The 20,948-nt window shown below is 37.9% G+C and overlaps 2 protein-coding genes across 2 annotated transcripts; one reads left to right on the top strand and one right to left on the bottom strand.

Moving 5' to 3' along the window:
- Window positions 1-2,562: 2,562 nt before the first annotated feature.
- LOC310726162 (E3 ubiquitin-protein ligase TRIM39-like) lies at window positions 2,563-15,191 on the top strand. Its single transcript, XM_083541479.1, has 8 exons — window positions 2,563-2,685; window positions 9,253-9,839; window positions 10,287-10,382; window positions 10,482-10,715; window positions 10,795-10,945; window positions 12,446-12,472; window positions 12,554-12,661; window positions 12,787-15,191. Exons 2-8 carry the CDS (start codon window positions 9,255-9,257, stop codon window positions 13,383-13,385), a joined length of 1,800 nt encoding a protein of 599 aa, XP_083397605.1. The 5' UTR covers window positions 2,563-2,685; window positions 9,253-9,254; the 3' UTR covers window positions 13,386-15,191.
- Window positions 14,067-20,370, bottom strand: cirop (ciliated left-right organizer metallopeptidase; the record flags this gene model as incomplete). The annotated part of the gene is made up of 14 exons (XM_083542387.1): window positions 14,067-15,117; window positions 15,226-15,338; window positions 15,523-15,651; window positions 15,801-15,908; window positions 16,027-16,123; window positions 16,279-16,345; window positions 16,594-16,777; window positions 16,875-17,017; window positions 17,156-17,240; window positions 17,349-17,474; window positions 17,939-18,088; window positions 18,653-18,704; window positions 18,983-19,076; window positions 20,214-20,370. 14 exons carry the CDS (start codon window positions 20,368-20,370, stop codon window positions 14,916-14,918), a joined length of 1,707 nt encoding a protein of 568 aa, XP_083398513.1. The 3' UTR covers window positions 14,067-14,915.
- Between the last annotated feature and the right edge of the window lie 578 nt (window positions 20,371-20,948).

Genomic DNA, 20,948 nt, shown 5'->3' with positions numbered 1-20,948 from the left:
GTACGTACCTAAGGTGCCTTCGGCTCCCTCACTTCCTGTCGTGTTGCAGGTTTTCTGCCCTCCTCCATTCACAGCCCCCGAACAGTAGCGACAGTACCGACTGTGTCCAGTGCGAGCACAGTTGAGTCGATTACTTGGAGTCCTTGGAGGAAGTCGGAGCAGCTGCTTGTCTGCTACGGCTATAACAGGAAAGGTTTCCCGTTCAATAAGCAGACTTTGAGCAGATGGGTAGTGGATGCAATTGTGTCAGCTCACGAGTCCTCTGGCCTCCCCGCACTGCTCGGGGTCCGAGCTCACTTCACCCGGAGTGTGGCGGCCTCTACGGCCTGGTCTGCTGGAGTGTCACTCCAAGACATCTGTGATGCTGCGGGTTGGTCCACCCCGCTGACCTTTGTCAGGTTCTATGACCTTGACCTCAGAGCCACCCCGGGCTCCTCTGTCCTGCGTGCAGGTGTCGAGGCCCTCACTCTCTAGGCAGGGTCTGGTGTGGCGTGATTGGCGTTCCCATAGCGTTTCGACGCAGCTCGAGTTCCTGAAGGGGAATGTCTCTAGTTTACGACTGTAACCCTAGTTCCCCGAGGGAACGAGACACTGTGTCTCCGTGCCACACTCCCTGCATCCCTGCGGCGCTTACCTTCTCTCGCAGGAGCTACCGACTTGTCCATCTTGCAGCCATTTGTAGCTTCCTGTTTACGCAACGTCGCCTGCTGATGATGTCACATCCCAAACACCTATTGGTCAGATTACACACGTGGTTCAGAGTGCGGTCACGCAGGGGCGTTCCCATAGCATTTCGACACAGCGTCTCATTCCCTCGGGGAACTAGGGTTACGGTCGTAACCTAGAGACGTTGCCAACTAAATACTGTAATGTATTTTACAAAAAAAACACTGTAACTCATAATACAAGTTTAATTCTATATTACTGTAAAATAAACAACAAAGTACTATATTTTACAAACAACAATTAACTGTAAATTGCTTTACAGTATAATGCTGCAGCCCATTTTACAGCAATTAATAAAATTTTTACAGAACTTTAATGGCAACTTTTTTGACAGTAAAATCCTGTAAATTCTACAGTAAATTTTTTACAGTGTACATTAAACAACATCTAATTTCTAAAATTAAGCCAGATTGTGGCAAGATCCAGCAACCCATAGCGCAACTGATAATAGAATTGTGCATGGTGTTTTGTGCATGTCTGAATCATACTGAAAGGCAAAATCTATGATGCAATAAGGTCATGAAAGAAATGTAACATTTTCTCCACAGAGATATTTTATCATGCTTTACTCTAATACACTGTAGACACATACATTTAAGTGAATTTGATATTATACATTTTCTGCATTCAGAGATTCAGAGGAAACAAGTAGCAGATGTTAAGTGTTTTTTTAAAAAAATGGGTTTAATTTTACAAATTATTAAGTGGTGTATTAAAAAGTCTCACACACACACACACACACACACACACACACACACACACACACACACACACACACACACACACACAAACAGCTTTAAAGTTTTTTATAAACATTTTAATATTGCAGATCTGAGACAAGAATGTGTTCATACTAGAGATTAGTCTCACTTTTGACTAAAGTATATTTATATTAAATAATTATATTTTTATTTATTTGGCTTAGGTCTAGAGTCCAGGCTTATCTTTGCATGCTTAAATTTCCTTTCCACAATTTCCTAGGAACTCACCTTTAGGATAATTTAATGAAAGTAAATCATACTGATACTGATAAGTCAGGTTTCTATGTTTGGACAGGATTTACAGCAAACTCCATAAATATTAAATACAATTAACTTACTTAAGAAAATGAGTACATTCTCACCGTTTATAATTTGTTACATCTACATTGTGTGTTTGCTTATCTTGGAAACACTATCAAGTAGAAAGTCTTAATCCACACCACCAGAATCTTCCAAACATAGATTTTTAGTTTCATGCAAAACATGAGGCTGAACTGTACATTGAAAAACTCTGATTTTTTCTATGAGTTGATTTAGAAGGATATTAGATGGCTCACAATAAGGCTGTTTGTCTGCATTGAAAAGTATCCTGTTAATTATAATTGACCCTCAAACTCTTTTTTTTTCTTTTTTTTCAGTGGATGTGACTTTGGATCCTGATACAGCAAGTCCCAAACTGTCTCTGATGATGGAAAAGAAGTCACTCATAGAAACAACATTCAGGATCTTCCTGATACCACACAATGGTTTAATTATAGCCCATGTGTCCTGGGCAGTGTTGGGGGTAACGCGTTACAAGTAAAGTGCGTTACATAATAATATTACTTTTCTGGAGTAACGAGTAATGTAGCGTGTTACTTTATAAATGTACACACTAATATCTGAGATCTTTTTTTTTTTAAGTAATGCGAGTTAAATTGGGGAGGGTTGCGTTAGGAAGGGCATCCAGCGTAAAACATGTGCCAAATCAAACGTGCGGAGGATCCGCTGTGGCGACCCCTAACGGGAGAAGCCGAAAAGAAAGTTATTAACATTAGTCGTTTCTTTATTAGTGACATCAATAGGGGGCGCGGTTGTTCCATTTTTAAGAGAAATGAAAGTGAACCTGATGAGGACACCTCTATCCGTCTATTGGTTTAAAGGCTTTACGACGTGGTGTTTGCGGTGCATTCTGGGAAGGCAGGCAGAAAACACAGAGGTTAGTAAATGTAATTAAAGTAGAGTTGCTTTTGTAGGCTTCGTTCAATGCTGTATATTAAATATCACCCTTTTATGTTGCCATTTCAAGTCAGCTGTGTGGCATATACCGAATGAATCTTTAATGTGGGAAAACACTTTGCATAGACAAATCGGCATAATGTTTACCTAGAGAAGTGTAGTTGCAGTAATTGTATATATTTCAGTAATCATATTGACTTCATACTTTTACTTCAGCAAGTATGATTATTCATATATACATCTCTGTGAGAAAAATAAAACTACCTGTTAGATTTTTATCATGCCCAAAACGAAATGACTGGAGAAGTTTTCCAAACGACCTGCGACACCCGTAATGCCTTTTCTGATCAGGGAAGAATCACAAAGCACACAGAATGTGGCAAAATGTTTCTCTTCGTTTATTGCAGGTGGCAGACACGTTTTTATACACACAGGATGATACAGTCCACACACACACATTGGGTAGAAAGCTGTTTAGACAAGAGGATATACCAGTCAGAGATTTATTAGCCCAGATAAGACTCTCTGTTTACCTTAAAGACTAACATCGTAAATATCCTATAGACACTGAACGAACAAGGAATGTGTGTGAAACAGTTTTAACACTAACAATGGCCACTTTAAATCATTTATGATTTAGCATCACACACCAAAACATAGGATGTTCATCCTGGGAACAGAACCTTTGACATTAACTTCAAATTAAGAGATAAAGAAAAACAACAACATACAGATTCCATTTCATTCATTCCCAACAAATAATCCTTCATCATCACCACCCCAATCGAGGCCTTTATGGCCTGTCTTACCATCGTCATCAAACATGGCAACATACATAGTACAATTACAAGAATCATTCCTAAAACAAAATAGTGTTCAACACTCGTAAACAAATTCTTAATCTTTTCAAAAAAACTTTGTTCAGCAGTTGTTTCACGTTCTTCAAGACGTTGAGAGCCTTCAGTGATGTTTTTCAGTGCTTGTTCAATGATATGACCATCAGCATCATTATCAGGTATATAGGTACAACAGGTAGAACCTACAACAGCACATACTCCACCTTGTATAGCAGTGCGATTAGCTAGTCTCTACCACGTTAGTTGCATATGCATGAGGTGGATCCGGATGCTCTAGCCAAGTCTCTTCTCCTTGCAGACGTGGGGCTCCCTGAATAAAGTATTCAAAGGGGTTAAACAACATTAGGAGTGTAAATACAACTATGCACATATTGTTATAGAATTTAGACCTAGAGCGGGTGTTTTAGGGTAAGCTAAACAAACAGTCAAGTGAGTCAGATCTTCACCCCGGAGGTGGCCCCCTTTCTGCTATAAAGAAAGGATCTTTCCGTGGGCTCTCAACTGTTTCAGCCCTGAACACTCACGTAGGCAGGCTTCTTAGGCCAACAGATCAATTAGTGCACAGATTAAATGGGTGCTGTTTTGATCCTGCTTGCGTGTATCCACTGTGGCTGATAATCAGTCAGAACTCCAGTTCTGGTTACAGCTAGAACAGTCGCTGGACCCAGATACTTCGGTTCACCGACCTTGGTAGGCTTCAGACTTCTTATCAGGACCTGCTGATTAGGCACAAAAGGGTGTGTTGGCTTATCTGTGGGCAGAGGAAGAGTTAGTGAAACATCAGCACTGATAGAATTCAATTTCTCAACCAGGGCAGAAACGTAGTCGTCCACCAGCACTTCCAGGTTACCTAAGGAAGAAATGCCAGTGCGTCCCCTGACCCATGGGGTCGGGAAAGGCCGGCCCATTAGCATTTCAAAAGGTGACAGTTTAGTAGTCGAAGATGGAGTCATTCTCATTTCTGTGAGTACTGCCGGGAGAACAACAGTCCAATTTTGGCCTGTTTCAATGCAGGCTTTAGTAACACGCTCCTTAATGGTTCTGTTCGTTCTCTCTAACACTCCAGCTGACTGTGGGTGATAGGGAATATTAAAATGCCAGTCAATTGCTAAGCTTTTAGCCAAAAGCTGTGTTACCTTCAAAGCAAAAGGTGTGCCGTTATCACTTTCAATCACACTAGGAATACCAAACCTAGAGATGATCTCTTTCGTTAATATTTTGACAACTGTTTTAGCGTTCTCTGTTGCACATGCAAATGCTTCTGGCCACTTACTGAATCTGTCAACTATAACCAACAGGTATCTTAAATTTGGCATATGTGTAAAATCTATCTGTAGGTGTTGGAAAGGGGCTTCAGGAAAAGTAAGCGCAGTATGTTGTACAGGTCGATGTACGTCAGTTTTGGAGCAAGTCAAACATGAATCCAACACTAGCTTGGTTGTTTTAGCTACATCAGCAATACAGTATAATGCATTTATAGCCTGTATGACTTTAGCTATGCTAATGTGTGACATCCCATGGTAATGCTTCACCAACACTATTAAAGCTAGTTTAGGCAGAGCAATTTTACCATCTACATCTCTAATGATACCAGCAGAATCTGATTTACATTGTTTGGAAGCCCAATACTTTATGTCCTCCTCAGTAGGCTGACTCTGAAGTATTTTTAGGTCAATGTCTGGTATATTGGAGATATGTAACATCATCGAGATCTCAGGATTTGTATGTACTGTGTCCAAATCTACTGGTTGTTTAGCTGCCTACTTAGCTACTTCATCCGCTAATGTGTTTCCCTGAATTTCCTCTGAATCACCTACGGCATGTCCTTTAACCTTCACTATGGCCACTTTGGCAGGGAGTTGAACAGCTTTTAAAAGGTTGCCTATGAGATTAAAATGTGCTCTGGGCTTTCCATCAGCTGTTTTAAAGTCTCTTTGATTCCATGTTTTGGCAAAATCATGCACAACACCATAAGCATACTTAGAATCAGTGTATATAGTCACTACTTTACCTTCAGACAACTGACATGCTCTTGTAAGTGTGACCAATTCTGCAGCTTGTGCTGATGTGCATGGTAATGATTTAGCTTCAACTGTTACATCAGGTAATCTTACAACCGCATATCCACATAAATACACACCATCAGAGGGTTTTGAACATGAACCATCTACATATAAGCAATCCCCCTCTTCCAGGGCCGTATCTAAGAGATCGGGCCTACAAGAGGTCTCTCGTTCAATGTGTTCAAGGCAATCATGTGCCACGTCAAAACCATCTACGTCAATATCGTCTAGCAGATCACGCAGAGCTACTACAGCTGAATGCGGCTGAGAAAAAGGCTTAATAGTTAAGTTTTCCGTTGCCAAGAGTGTAGTTTTATAACCAGATCTACGTTGTGCTGTCATATGTTGTGTGTTGAGGTTGTGTAAAATAGCTGTTACCTGATGTGAGGTGTACAGTATCAAAGGATGTGACAGCACCGTTTTCTCAGCATCCCGGACCATCAGAGCAGCAGCAGCCACTGCACGCAAGCACGAAGGCAACCCTTGTGCTATATTGTCTAAAGATTTGGAAAGATACGCAACAGGGCGATATCTGTCACCGTGTTCCTGGGCTAGGATCCCCGCAGCCGTACCACCACGTTCGTGCACATAGAGGTGAAAAGGCTTAGCATAATTCGGAAGACCTAGAGCTGGAGCAATGCCAACATTCTTCTCTTTCGACAATGGATATTGTTTAACAAAAATCGGATGGTGTGTTTTCATGAGTGCATGATACGGTTTTACCTGGATTAAACCTGCCTCATCTTTGTGAGAGGCCCATAATTTAGGGTTAACTTCACCTAAATTTGGTTCATCAGGCAGGACTTCTGTACTACCATGGAAGAAATCTTCCGGATGTGGCTGTGGCTCAGTTGAGAGCATGAGGACAGAAGGAAAAGACAGTGAGACATTGGTTTCAAAAAACAGAATTTCCATTCCCATTTTATGCATCATATCTCTTCCTAAAAGGTTTAAAGGCGAGTTCGGAATTATTGTAAAGCTATGATAAAAATTTGTACCAGTTGGTGTCACCACAGGCAAAAGGTGAGTTACAGGACATGAAATTGGAACCCCATCTATTCCCACGGAGCGGATACTTTTTCCTGAAATGGGACCAGAATATTCACCCCCAGCAATTGAAGAACATGTAGCGCCAGTATCAACAAGAAAACAATAGTCTTTATTGTCTATGCGCAACGTGATATTAGGCAAAGTTGAAGGGTGATTACTGTAGGATAAAGTTATCATCGAAAAATCATGGGGTTCATCGCTCCGTAGGCTGCCCTATGCAGAGGTCCATTGAGTAGGATATTGCAGCTGTGTGGGCCTCTGCACAACTGCATGCTGATCTGCGTTCTCTACTCGCTGAGTGGCTACGCCCCTTTTCTCATCTCCCATTCTCTTTCTACAAGTTCTAAACCAATGACCAAGCTTCCCACAATAATTGCAACCTCCTCCTTGAGTTTTGTACTGTGGCTGGAATGCACCACTTCCTGTTGCAGCAAAGAACATAGTGGGTTCAGACTTAACTGAACCAGAAGCGGACTGAAAACCTCCAGCAGCATCTAAATCTCTAATTCTAGCACAGAACTGATCTACCGACTTCTCGAGTAATCGTCGTGATGCGAATCATTTGAGCCTGAGAAGCTTTCATGTTATTCAAACAAGTATTTATAAACAACACATTGTGTGTATTATCAGTTGGCAGTTTAGAATCATTCTCCCATGCTGCTTTAAAACGCACCACAAAGGCAGACGGCGTTTCTTTAAAACCCTGCCTAGTGTTAGCTGCATGTGAAATGTCACGCTTGGATGCTATTCTGTTATCCAGAAAATCCTTTAACTCATTATACATTTGCATTACATTGGCATCTTTTTCCCAAAAAATCTGGTGACGGTTCGCGGCCATGCCCTCACCTGTAATGGCATCATTAAGGACATTTTTCTATGATCAACTCCTCTGTAACATCATCTCCCAATGTACGCAAAAGAATAGTTCTAAAATCAGGGCCCGTTAACTGTGCATACCGAGTGTGGCTTTTTAAGATCTGTACATATTTTGCACTCTACATATAGCATCAATATCACTAGCTTTCGCTGGTTTAACATGTACTTCATTTCGCTCGAGTACAAATGCAAAAGCGGGCTGTAAAGATGTATCAACAGGCAGCGCAGGATAAAGACCAGGACTAGTAGACGGTGTCGAATTGTATGGTGGAGGCGATTGTTTCTTATTCAAACAGCATTTAGAAGCATTGACTCTTTCTGGACCTTTGACCCAGTACTTCTTCATATTTACCCATTTATCATAGGACTCACGCATATAAGTGTAGTCCCAATTCGGATCGCCCCATCCACCGTTCACCATAGAATACGCATTTTCCATATCGCGGGTCTTGAATGACCCATGTCTAGGAAAATTATCTACCTGCGACATGCATTCACTTCATCCTGCTAAATTATCTAAATAAGGATTAGTCCAGTAACCGGCACCATTCCTATACATCCAATCTTTGGGGTTTTCTTCCGGCAATGGGCGAGAAATGTTATGACCCATCTTCTTAACATAGAACAAAGAACAGACACACAACACTTAACACTCAGACAATACACACAACACAAGACACCAGGGGAATCGCAGTCTTCAAACAAAATGAGCAATCTAGTCTCTCCAATTGAATCACAAATTTTGTAAGTTAGGAGAAAAAAATAGACTTTAAAGCCAAAACAAGATTGAAGTCTTTTGAAAAAAATTTCAGTCTTTTCAAAATGTCAGTTTTTCTTTAGTTTCTTTTCTCTATTCTCTGACTTTATTTTATTTTATTTTATTTAATTTTTTCGGGCATATAAAAATTATCGTGGATTCTTTTGGATACTTCAGACAATATCAACTATATTAGACAGACCGTAAAAAACGTCTTCTAATCTTGCATCTTACATCTAAGGTGAGGAAAACCATGTCACGACGAAATCATCCCACCAACGGAAATTATCATTAATTCTACAATTAATGCATAACCAAGACACGAACACACATGCAGCCTTAATAGCTGGCAAACGGGACAATCCCCGCAAACAAGGGAATACATTAAACTCACCTTGATGCGTGATCTCCCTCTGGATATTGTCGGAAAGTATCTCGCTTCTGACACCAAAACTGTTAGATTTTTATCATGCCCAAAACGAAATGACTGGAGAAGTTTTCCAAACGACCTGCGAGACCCGTAATGCCTTTTCTGATCAGGGAAGAATCACAAAGCACACAGAATGTGGCAAAATGTTTCTCTTCGTTTATTGCAGGTGGCAGACACGTTTTTATACACACAGGATGATACAGTCCACACACACACACATTGGGTAGAAAGCTGTTTAGACAAGAGGATATACCAGTCAGAGATTTATGAGCCCAGATAAGACTCTCTGTTTACCTTAAAGACTAACATCGTAAATATCCTATAGACACTGAACGAACAAGGAATGTGTGTGAAACAGTTTTAACACTAACACTACCTTTGAAAAGAATTAAGGTGAAGGCAAAGGAAAACAAAACTTGTGCATTCAGACAACTTAATTAATTATAACAATCCTTCCTGAAAATGCACCACACGTATCCAGACAATTATTCTTTCTCGCTTTCTATCGTTCCAGGCATGGCTTCCTCTAGTCTCCTGTCTGAAGAGCAGCTGCTGTGTTCAATCTGTCTGGACGTGTTCACCGATCCAGTCACCACTCCATGTGGACACAACTTCTGCAAAAAGTGCCTTGCAGGTTATTGGGATAGCAGTGACCACTGCCAGTGCCCGATGTGTAACAAGAGTTTTGAGATGAGACCTGATCTGTCTATTAACACTTTGATATCTGAAACGGCTGCTCAGTTTAAGCAGTCAGTTCAAGCACATACTTCTAACACTACAGAGAGAAATGCATGCGCAGACACTAAGTTGTTGTGTGATGCTTGCACTGGGGTCAAAGAGATCGCCATGAAGTCATGCCTGAATTGTGGAGCATCCTACTGCCTGATTCACCTAGAGCCTCACAAGAATATCCAAAACCTGAAGAAACACAAATTAATCAACCCTGTGGAGAACCTGGAGGACTACATATGCAAGAAACATGAGAGACCTCTGGAGCTGTTCTGTAGAGATGATCAGATATGTGTGTGTCAGTTCTGCATTGAAGGAGACCACAAGAATCACAACACTGTTCCTATAGAAGAGGCAAATGAAGAATTGAAGGTGATATTTTCAAATGCTTTGTACTTTGCTGTAAGATATTTGTAACCTATAGACAGGGGTTACATATTTCCTCCTTCATTTCTGAGATTTTAGTTATAATAATTCTGCACTAATGTCTTCAACAAATAATAAATAAATAAAATTTATAATTTAATATGTAGTTAATTTTCCAAAACCTAAAAGGTGGTAAAAAAAAAAAAAATGTCCACACCTGATGTTGGTTTACTTTTTTAACCAAAAAATGACTACATATTGTATTAATTACTACATTTTGTCACTAAAGGCCATTTGTTTTTTTTATAGAAGTTTATAGAAGAAATGCACCAAGATTATTTAACATAAAACTGAAAGAGGGTTACTTTCTTTTTCCCTTGATGGTACAGTTAATTTCTCCGTATTCTTTCTGTCTAAGCACTCAAATGTCTATGCAATAATTTTTGTTTAAAGGCTTGCTTGAAGAAAACACAGGCAGAAGTGCAGCATTTGATCCAGGAAAGGCTAGAAAAGACTGAAGAGATTAAACATTCACTGGAGCTCAGCAAAGTGGGTCTTACAACCTTTTTTTTTTTTTTTTTAGAACGTAGTCATTTTACTGAGAGTCACTTTTAGAGATTATAGCTATGCAACTTTCTCTTCCAGTAGAAAAGCACAGAGGAAGAGATCTCAGAAGGTGTTGAAGTTTTCACTGCTCTGATTCGCTCCATTGAAAGAAGTCAGGCTGAGCTGCTGGAGCTGATGGAGGAGAAGCAAGAAGTAGTAGAGAGGCAGGCTGAAGGACTCATTCAAGAGCTGGAGCAGGAAGTCACTGTGCTGAAAAGGAAAGATTTACATTTGGACCAACTCTCAAATGCTGAAAACTATCTCCAAAAAATTCAGGTCAGTATTTTTTGTTTTATTAAATGGCAATTACAGCAATAATGCTGATGGATTTCTCTGCTCTTCTGCTTTACTGTAGATTTACTCCTCCATGTGGAGCCCTCCACATACCAAGAACTGGACTGAGGTCAGCATTAACCCGGACCGTAGTGGGGAGACTCTAAGAACATCTCTGTCTCATCTTCACAAACAACTCAACAATGAAATGCAAAACGAAATGCAAATATTAAGTACGTTAACATGAACAGTGTAGGATCTTTGGGGCTCTGGGAATATACCAAACATTGCACTCGTATTGTGTGTTATTGTATGATCACACACGTTTTACACAATTTATTTTATTAAATTCAAGTTTTATGTCTACAAATGATACCTTTAACAGTAGACATTCTTACAATGCAACTTTTTAGAAATTCAGATATAGATATAGATCCACAAATATAAATGCACAATTTCTGAACTATATGTGCTGATTATTCAGTATGCAACATATTCCCAATAAAAAAAAAAAAAGAAAAAAGCTATTATTATAATTAATGTGTGTCAGACAGCTCCAGAAAAACAATGACCAAAATCCAAATACATAAATTCATTAGCAAAGTTTAGTATAGATTATATTAGATTAGATTAGATTAGATTAGATTAGATTAGATTAGATTCAACTTTATTGTAATTACACATGTACAAGTACAAGGCAACGAAATGCAGTTTGGGTCTAACCAGAGTGCAATATCAGCAAGTGCAGGATATAGTGTTACAAGATTTGCAAGTGGTAGTAAAGTGCAGGAAATATAGTGTTACAAGATTTGCAAGTATAGTAAAGTAAGTGGCCTAATTAGTTCATCGATTAATGTGAGATATTGAAATTACATATTATAATTTACTTTTTGTTTAGTTATCTATTTGTAGAGATTACAAAACATGGTGCAGAAAAACATCCTGTGAACAGAGGGTCTGCAGACTGAAATAGCTTGTTGATGAGAGAGAGAGGTGAAAGTAGAATGACCAGAAACTTAATAGAAGTCTATAGCAACTAAAAAAATAAGAAAGTTGAAGAGTAAATAAAAGTGTCTAATGTCCAATATGGAGGATTCTGTGCCTATGTGGCTTGCAGGAGTGAAAGAAAATGTGATGTTCTGCATATCCACCTCAAGATTGAATGTTTTGTCATGCTGAGATGCTTTTCTACTCACCATGGTTGTAAATAGCGATTAGTAAACTAGAAAGTTTTCTCTGACCATCTAAATCTTATTTTTATTTTCTCCGTAAACTTTTTCTGATAATTCAGCAGCCTATAAAATACTTAAACCAACCCATCTGGTACCAACAACCATTTCAAAATGAACATCTCATTTTCATCTCATCAACTTTTTCTAAATTCTGATGTTTTTGTGAAAAAAATACCTGAAGCTCTTGAACAGCATCGACGTAATTATCGGATTGGAAAACTGAATTGATGTACAAGTGTTTCTTATAAAGTGGATGGTGTTTGTACAACAGAATTAACTTTTAACATAGAAGTACAAAACATAAAGAACAAAAGAATCAATGGTTTATCACATTGTTACCAATTTTAGGGTTGCTGTAGATCATAAATACTATTTGAATGTGCTCATTTTAATAAGAGGGCATTTAATTATTTATATATAGCACCTATAGCATTTATACATACTGTAAAGCAGGACTGTTTTATTAATGAAAATTAAAGATTACCTTTTGTGTGTTTATAGAGCAGAGAAGTCGACAGAAGGCAGAAGGTACTGTGGTCATTATTTTTAATTGAAAGTATCAGTTTAGTGAAAATGTACAGATTTTTGCCACTTTTGTGATTATTGCAGCCTTTAATTACTTCAACGTGAATTGGACTCAACTGCTGCTGCTACTGCTCCTGCCAGTGGCCGTGTTCATACCAATGTCAAAAGCAATATGGATACAGATTTATGCAGGTATGGTGTCATTAGTTTTGAATTCCATAAACAGGGTTGTATGCACATTACTAAATTACTTCAAACACCCTGTGAATAATTTTTAATCCATATGCAAATTTGTAACCAGTGTCTTTCATTTATAGTTGATGTGACACTGGATCCTGATACAGCAAGTAATTTTCTCATTTTGTCGGAAGACGGGAAACAAGTGAGGAATGATGAGTACGAAATAATGACTGCCCCATACAACCCAAAAAGATTTATTAATGATCCTTATGTCTTAGCAAAGGAGAGTTTTTCCTCAGGTAGATTTTATTATGAGGTACAGGTCAGGGGGAAAACTGAGTGGGATTTAGGTGTGGCCAGAGAGACTATTAATAGGTATAATGAGGTTTATCCCAATTATAATGATGGGACTTGGTCTTTGATTCGAAGGCCTGGCAATGACTACAGGGCTTGTGCTGGTTCCTGCGTCAGGGTCACTGTGAAAGAGACGCTGGAGAGAGTGGGGGTGTTTGTGGATTATGAAGAGGGTCTGGTCTCATTTTATGATGCTGAGGCCAGGTCTCATATCTGCTCTTTAACTGGTCAGTCTTTTACTGAAAAACTCTATCCATTCTTCAGTCCAGGTTTTGCATATGAAGATGTAAACACACCACCATTGATCATCTATGATGGCTATAAATACCTGATTACACTAAAACAGTTTTTCTCCAGGGTAACAATACAACGATGGTTTTAAAGCCAATGTTCGATTGATTTCATATTTTAAACTAAATAAGGACCAGGCCATATAAAATGAAGTATCTTATCTCTAACTACAATTTATCATAACTAAAAGCTACAAAACTACATGTATCTGCCTGATCAGAAGCACGTGGAATAATTAATGATTGACTGCTGTTCCATACAATGTAAATAACACATTCAGTGATTTAAACTCCTACAACAGAGAAGACAACACTTTTTTTTTTTTTTTACATGAAAGTCAAGAACAAATGTTGAAAACAAAATTTTCTGCATACAGCAGTATTGTGTTTTTGCAGAAAGTGGCTTCATCCATTTTTATTTGTATAGTGCTTTTAACAATGGATATTGTTTCAGAAGCTTTATAACCACTTCACAGAGATAAGTGCCTATAAGCAATTCAGCTTATTTACTTATTTTGGAGCACATAGTAACCATGTTGCTTTGCCTGAGAGTCAAAGCAGGATAGTATAACTTTACATTTTATTTTTTTACGGCCTTCTGAACGTTTATTTTACAAATGTGAAAAACTGAGAAGAGAAAAAACTTTACTCATAACAGTAGTGAAAATTTTGCATACGATGTTACAGCAACTGTATACTCTCAATATACAATTCTTACAGGTCAAAAAGTACAAAGCATGAAAAACTTCACAATAAAATTCAACTGAATTGAACAATGCTCTATATAGTCAATCACACACTGATAAACTGGAGAGACTTGCATACTGCAGTTAATTTAAAATTCCTTCATTGCAGTGGTCTCACAAATTCTGACGGTGTCCTGTTAGTTAAAAAAAAAAAAAAGGAACCTTTTGCCTTTTTAATTCTACGCATGCATGAGTACATAGCAGACTGCCAATGCTATCAGTCATTGCTACTGCAAACACTGAAAAGTCATATTTAAAGGTCACAGTGTGGTCCGGTTCGCTATAAGGCGATAACTAAAATGTTACACATTTACTTATACTAAATAGGTCAGGAGAACAGGAGTCTGTTACAGTAAGTTATATTACAGCATTATATCTAATATTACATTAATCATGCCACATCGCACAGTGTGTTCAGTTTATATAATAGCATAATCAGTCTTGTGTAATTCCCTACATATTTTCTTTATGTTACTAAAATGCTTTAGAATTGCAGTTCCACACTTCTACATTGTTCTGTTTGTGTTCACTGCAAAAAAGTCTTTTTGTATATTTTATGTATGACTGTAAGACATTGTTTTTATAAGTTGAGAAATGATTTACTTAGAGGAAGTAGGACTGGGAAGGAAAAAGAGATTAGGAGATGCATTACTATTTATGTGTTGATTCAAATTGACTATATTTTCTAAAGGTTGTAATAATTTTGTACTAGTTTTTTTTTTTTCTTATTTCTGTTGTGGTAGAAAAAAGAAATACATATGTATATAAATATGTTAACAGTTAGGAAGTTGATATTATGCTTCTGTGCAAACTTCAGCAATGTTTTACTGTCTTGCTAATGTCTTCTTTATTTTATGTAAATGTTTAAACAATGTGCTACACCTGTAGTGCATAAGGCTGTATGAGAACATGCACTTGGAGCCTGGATGGGCAGCACTTCCTGTGGATTATCATGAGAGACCCGAAAAAAAAGAGCCCGATACTGACACCCACCACTGTCATTACACACATCTCTGAGGAGGGAAGAGCAGTGTCAATCTTCATGTCAGTTATGGGTTTTTGTGTCAGAAGATGATCCCTGAGAATGAGAAATGAATATACATATACATGTATGTGGCTTTGTGTAGAGACAATAAATTTAGGACTTTTGAAGATACTGTTTTTTTGTGATATGCAAAACACTGACCTGGATGGAGGTCCAGTGGGACCTGAGGTGAGGGGCTTGTGTGTTGAAGCTACTGTACGATAACGACATAATCGTTTGTCAGGGCAAAAAATTTCACCCCGATATCCGAACACCTAAAGACATTAAAATAATAAAGAAATACACATTTTATGTAACTTGACTGAAAATGTCAGCAAGGTTTTCTGTGTATGATACCTGCCATGGGGCTACTAAATTAGGTATTTACAGTTTCAGAACATTTTCACTCAGAAATCCAAAAGGAGTGTCTGTAATTTTATAAGCCTTAATTTAATATACCTGGATGCTCCTTCCCGGCGGGCAGTCCAGCCAATCAGAGCCCATTACCTGGATCTGGTACATGTTTGTTCCAGTGCACCTGTGCCTGTAACAGCGCCCTGATACAGAGGCATTGAAGGAAAAATAATCCTATAAAATGAATTGAATAACAATGTAAAACATACATTTTCATTGTTAAAGACAATTTAATTAGGAAAAGATAAATAAAATAAATCAAAATAACCATATTCTTAGTCATGCATGAACTAATTTACACAAAGGGCCTTATGCCTTTGTACCTCTCTTATAATGTTTGAGAGAAAACAACGGCTGTCTGAGCGAAACATTTCCCCACTCCAGACATCTGGTCCATTCCCTGTCTCATTCTCTTCTTTCCAACATTCACTCTGTTGCAGAGGAACAAAAGGGAAGCATTGATGAGAAAAAGGAAATCAGAGCAGAAGTCAGGGGTAAAACACAATAAGAGTTTTAAAGGTATAAGACAGATCGGTTTAGTAAACTTACACTATTGGCTAACGGTTTGTAAATTCGACAGCCTTCCAGATACTGGTCACTCTGGCACACCCCCTTATGGAAGTGAAGATAATGGCAACCAAATCCACTGAAAATACAAGCCATTTAATATCCATGCATTAAATTCTGTCAAAATGTATTTGTAACTGAATAATTTCAGTTCAGCCCAGTTATAGTAGAATCCCATCAGAAATGTATACATGAACAGATACAGTAAATTAGCAATAAAAAATTTTAAAGTACCTGCCAGTGCAGAAGAAGGATGAGGACTTCATACAGGTAGAAACAGACCCAAAGGAGACACCTTCATCTAAAAACCAAGAAAATTTATATTTATATAAAATTTCCGTTAATACAATGAAGTTAATAAATTCTGCCTAATTCCAATTTCCTAATTTCTTAAACTAAATAGTGACTGTCGTGGTTCCTGCAGGCTTCCCAAATACCATTGATATCATCAAAGTGGCAAAGCAAGAGACAAAACTGTCCAGTTGCTTACAGATGGCATTATCTGTGGGTTCTTCCCTATCCTCATAGTACATACTGAGCCTGACTTACTCTCTCCCCAAAGCAAGTTCTGTGCTTGGCTGAGGTTGACTGAGTACCAGCCGGTGTCCTGGAGGGCAGACAGAGTGATCATGTCGATCCGGACCAGAGACGGTTCTGCCAACATGGCTGCCATAATTGAACCCTGCAGAAAACGAGCCTCCCAGTGTGAGGAGAAACCACGAGAATCAGCATCCTTAGATTGCAAGAAAGAGAGAGAAACAGGAAAAAAAAATCATAAAAACTTTGCCTGATTCAATATTATAGCTTTAATTTTATGTGGGTATGTATACCTGATTTTCCAGTGGAGCTCCCAGGTCCATGTGAGTGGTGTTCAGGTGTGTGTGTAGAGCCTTAATCACATTAGGTGTGTAGAGCCTCATCTGTCCAGACTCATCCATATAAATCATCTGACCATGGGAGATATCCACGGCCACTAACAATGCCAACACAGTATTACATGCATAGCATTCACTGTACTGTACACAGTAGTAACAGTGAGCCCTAAAATACATTTGCTAAATCATATTCACTGTTTATATTTATGTAATAAGCAATATTGTCAAAAACCTACTCTGGGAGGAGAGAGACCGGCCCGTCCACTTGCTAAAGAATTCTTTACTGAACCCCAGCACATGCAGCAACTCATGGATCATAGTCTGTTAAACAATGCAGAGTAAAACATTAAACATATATTGCTCATTTTGTTTATCAGCTAATCTCATTTCAGTCAAGCACAAGCTCACATCTATAGCATATACAAATACCTGCACCAGGTGATCATGACTGAATCCCTCGATGCTCAGTGGCTCCCTGCAGATGACCATAACTCCAGCCACTGGTCGCCCATCTGAGTCGCTCTGACAGTGAGCTGAATAAGCCAGCACGCTAGACTAAAACAAATAACATGTTAATGCTATCAGAATGTAATGTATAGATGTAACTCATTTTCTTGTGAAAAATCGACTTTTTAAAATAATTTATCAATAATTCTTAGCCCTCACTTTTTGCTTCCATTGGGGTTCTCTTTCGGGTCAAATCACGCCAGGGCTTTACAGGAAGTGTAAAATACCACATACATGAAATAATTTCATAATTCTAATTGGAATGATAATGACTTTAGTTTCCTAATCTCTTTACAGCGAACAATACAGATTATTTGGGCAATATGAAGAAAAATATCTTCACCAAACTATGAAGTCATAATCGTTAGAAGGCCTGCCTTAATAAGTGTTTGGTATACACTACAGGGTTTCAAGGCATCAAAAAAAATGGCATCATGAAAAATACACATCAATCATTAAATAAAGTAATGTTAACCTGATATCTGACCAGAATAAAAGCCATCACTACTTACATCACCTCTGCATTTATCAGTGCTTTGAGCTTTCATGTAAAGTAGGACATCTGTGTCAGGAATTCCTTCCCCATCTGGTTTAATCACCCTCACATCTGGCTGGTCAGGATGAGGGTAAACAACACAGCCACTCAGGTGATCATCTGGGATCTGTCAGTCAGCACAGAGTAAGGCCTGAGCACATAGCTTGTATGAACAAAATATTTGTGTGTGTGTGTGTGTGTGTGTCTATATATATATATATATATATATATATATATATATATATATATATATATATATATATATATATATATATATATATATATATATGTACATGCACATATAAAACATATACTGCTGCTACTATTAGACTTTACAATCAAAGCTGCTCCCAGTGAACCAGTCATCATAATACACACTGATATTAATGTTTAACTGTGCAATAATAACAATAACAAAGTATCTTTAACAACACGTGCAATAACATAAATTTTAAAAACTGTGCAATATTACTTGTGTGCAATATAACCTGCAATAGGTGCATAACTAATTACTAGCGGCCTCTTTTTTTCTTTTTTGTATTTATACATTGTGTTGTGTATATACTATATACTATAGTCTACTCTTTTATATATTTGCATTTATTTTTTTCTTTCCTGCTGTACCAGAGAAATTTCCCCACTGTGGGATGAATAAAGGTATATCTTGTCTTATCTTAATCTTATAACATACAGTCACACCCAGACAGCTCTCAGTCCGGAAGTTATCATTGGCTCTGCCACACCTGAGAAGTGGGATACAATACATTGGGTGATTATCATTAAAGAAAAATTAGGATGTGCTTTAAATATGGAATATAAGATGAAATGTTGTGCTGTGGTATAACTATAAAAAAAAAATATGTAACTCAGAGAATAGATCAAACATTTAAATTGTATATTGAAATGCTAAAACAGAGAAAGATAATTTACAATAGAGGTCCTTTGGAGTAAACAATTTCTCCTAAAACAAAACCAAAGAACTGATATTCATCGAGAGACAGAGAAGGGAAAAGAAACTGACTTGTTATAGTTGGCACAGCTGCTGTTCTTCCAGATGAAGCGGCAGTACTTATTGATATCTCTGTTCAGCAACAGCTTCCTACTGACTCTCCGTACTAAAGACAAATCAATAACATCAATGTAAATATTAATTAAAAGGCATGTAATTGCAAATGTATTGTTTAAATTCCAAACACAACATTCCTTCTTATTTTCAACAAGTACAACATACTTGGAAATAAGCAATAGTCAAACATTCCGTTTATTCCATTCATTTCAATACAAATTTCTTTGTATACCACTTTTAATAATGTGCATTGTCTCAAAGCAGCTTTACACAAATAAAGTGGCAATGAAATAATGTATAATAAATAATGTTTATTTCTTAAAATGGAAAAACACCCTGAGATGGAGTTAAATGTTAATCCAAACCATGTTTCATGTCTATTTAGTTCATTTTCTTCATGCATCATTAGCTGATTTTACATTAAAGTATGAACAATGTATTACAAACTCTCCTCAAAAAACTAATTTTTAATACTCTCTAACTTATACGGATACACAGAAATATATAGCAGACTTAAACAAGACATTTTAATACTAAAATAATTCAGATTTATTTTAAGAGTTTTTTTTTCCTTCTTCTTCTGCTTTTCTTCTTCTTCTTCTTCCGGCTTCTCCCAGTAGAGGTCGCCAGAGCGGATCGTCTGTCTCCATACCCCCCCCCCCCCCCCGTCCTCTACATCTTCCTCTTTCACACCAACTACCTGCATGTCTTCCTTCACCACATCCATAAACCTCTTCCTTTGTCTTCCTCTTTTCATCCTTCCTGGTAGCTCCATTCTCAGCATTACCCTATGTGATATACCCCATGTCCCTCCTCTGCACGTGTCAAAGCCATCTCAATCAGCTTCCCTCACTTTGTCCCAAAAATGTCCTACATCTGCTGTCCCTCTAATAAACTAATTTCTAATCCTGTCCATCCTCATCACTCCCAACGAAAACCTCAACATCTTCAGCACTGCTAGTCAACGCCACTCAATATAGTCAATATAGCGAACATACACATTTATAATACTCACATTAAGCTGTATTCCCACTATGTAAGAACAAACATGAATGTATGATGATTTGAAACTAAAGTTGGGCACATATGCTTCTATTACTTGTAAGCAACATTACTGTTATATTTCCAGTTCAATATAAAAAAACATGAGATTGGCTACATTTGAGTTATTTCACAGAAACAGTACCTGCAAGTAAGTTGGACATAGTGCTGATTGCATCACTAATGGCTGCATCCAGTCTCTCTGCTTCCTGCTGTGAGAGGACAGGGCTTTCTCTAGGAGTCCACGTCTTAATCCGAATCGGCTGTGGTTTTTCACTGACTTTAAACTTTTCCCTGGCCATTCTTTTAGATCTTTGGGATGGAGAATATTGGTGGTTCTGCATCTGAACATGTGTCAGCCAATTTTTTTTTTGTTCATCGACTTCACTGAAGGCCAAATCAGATGAACTTGGCTGACTGTCTGGAGGAAACAGCACCTGAACTGAACTTTGCACCTTATCAAAGATGCACTTTCCCCACACACATGGCACCAACAGAAGAAAACAAACTGAGTTTGAAAAGGTTATCATCTGGAAGCCTTGCAAGTCCAAAAAATTAAACTGTAAAAAAAAAATGTGATTGAAATGTTTATATTCGACTCAACATATGACTTAAATAAACTACAATTACATGCACATTTTCATCATTTTTGAAATGACAACAAACTTAAGGTAAAGCTTAATAACAGTATTATTATGATTTGGAATACCTGCCATACTATGACTTACCTTTGCCCCAAACTGTAAGACTGGAGCTTAGCACGGTTTCCTTTCAGCAGTGGTTTTCTGACACAAATACTGCCTAATATTCTAAAATATTGAACATAACATGATGGTACTTAAAAGAAATTCCTTGATAAGCAATTTACGAAAAAAACTAT

The sequence above is a fragment of the Silurus aristotelis genome (assembly GCF_946808225.1).
Source record: "Silurus aristotelis genome assembly, chromosome: 5".
NCBI classification, from domain to species: domain Eukaryota; kingdom Metazoa; phylum Chordata; class Actinopteri; order Siluriformes; family Siluridae; genus Silurus; species Silurus aristotelis.
This window is presented reverse-complemented; position numbering and strand designations above follow the sequence as displayed.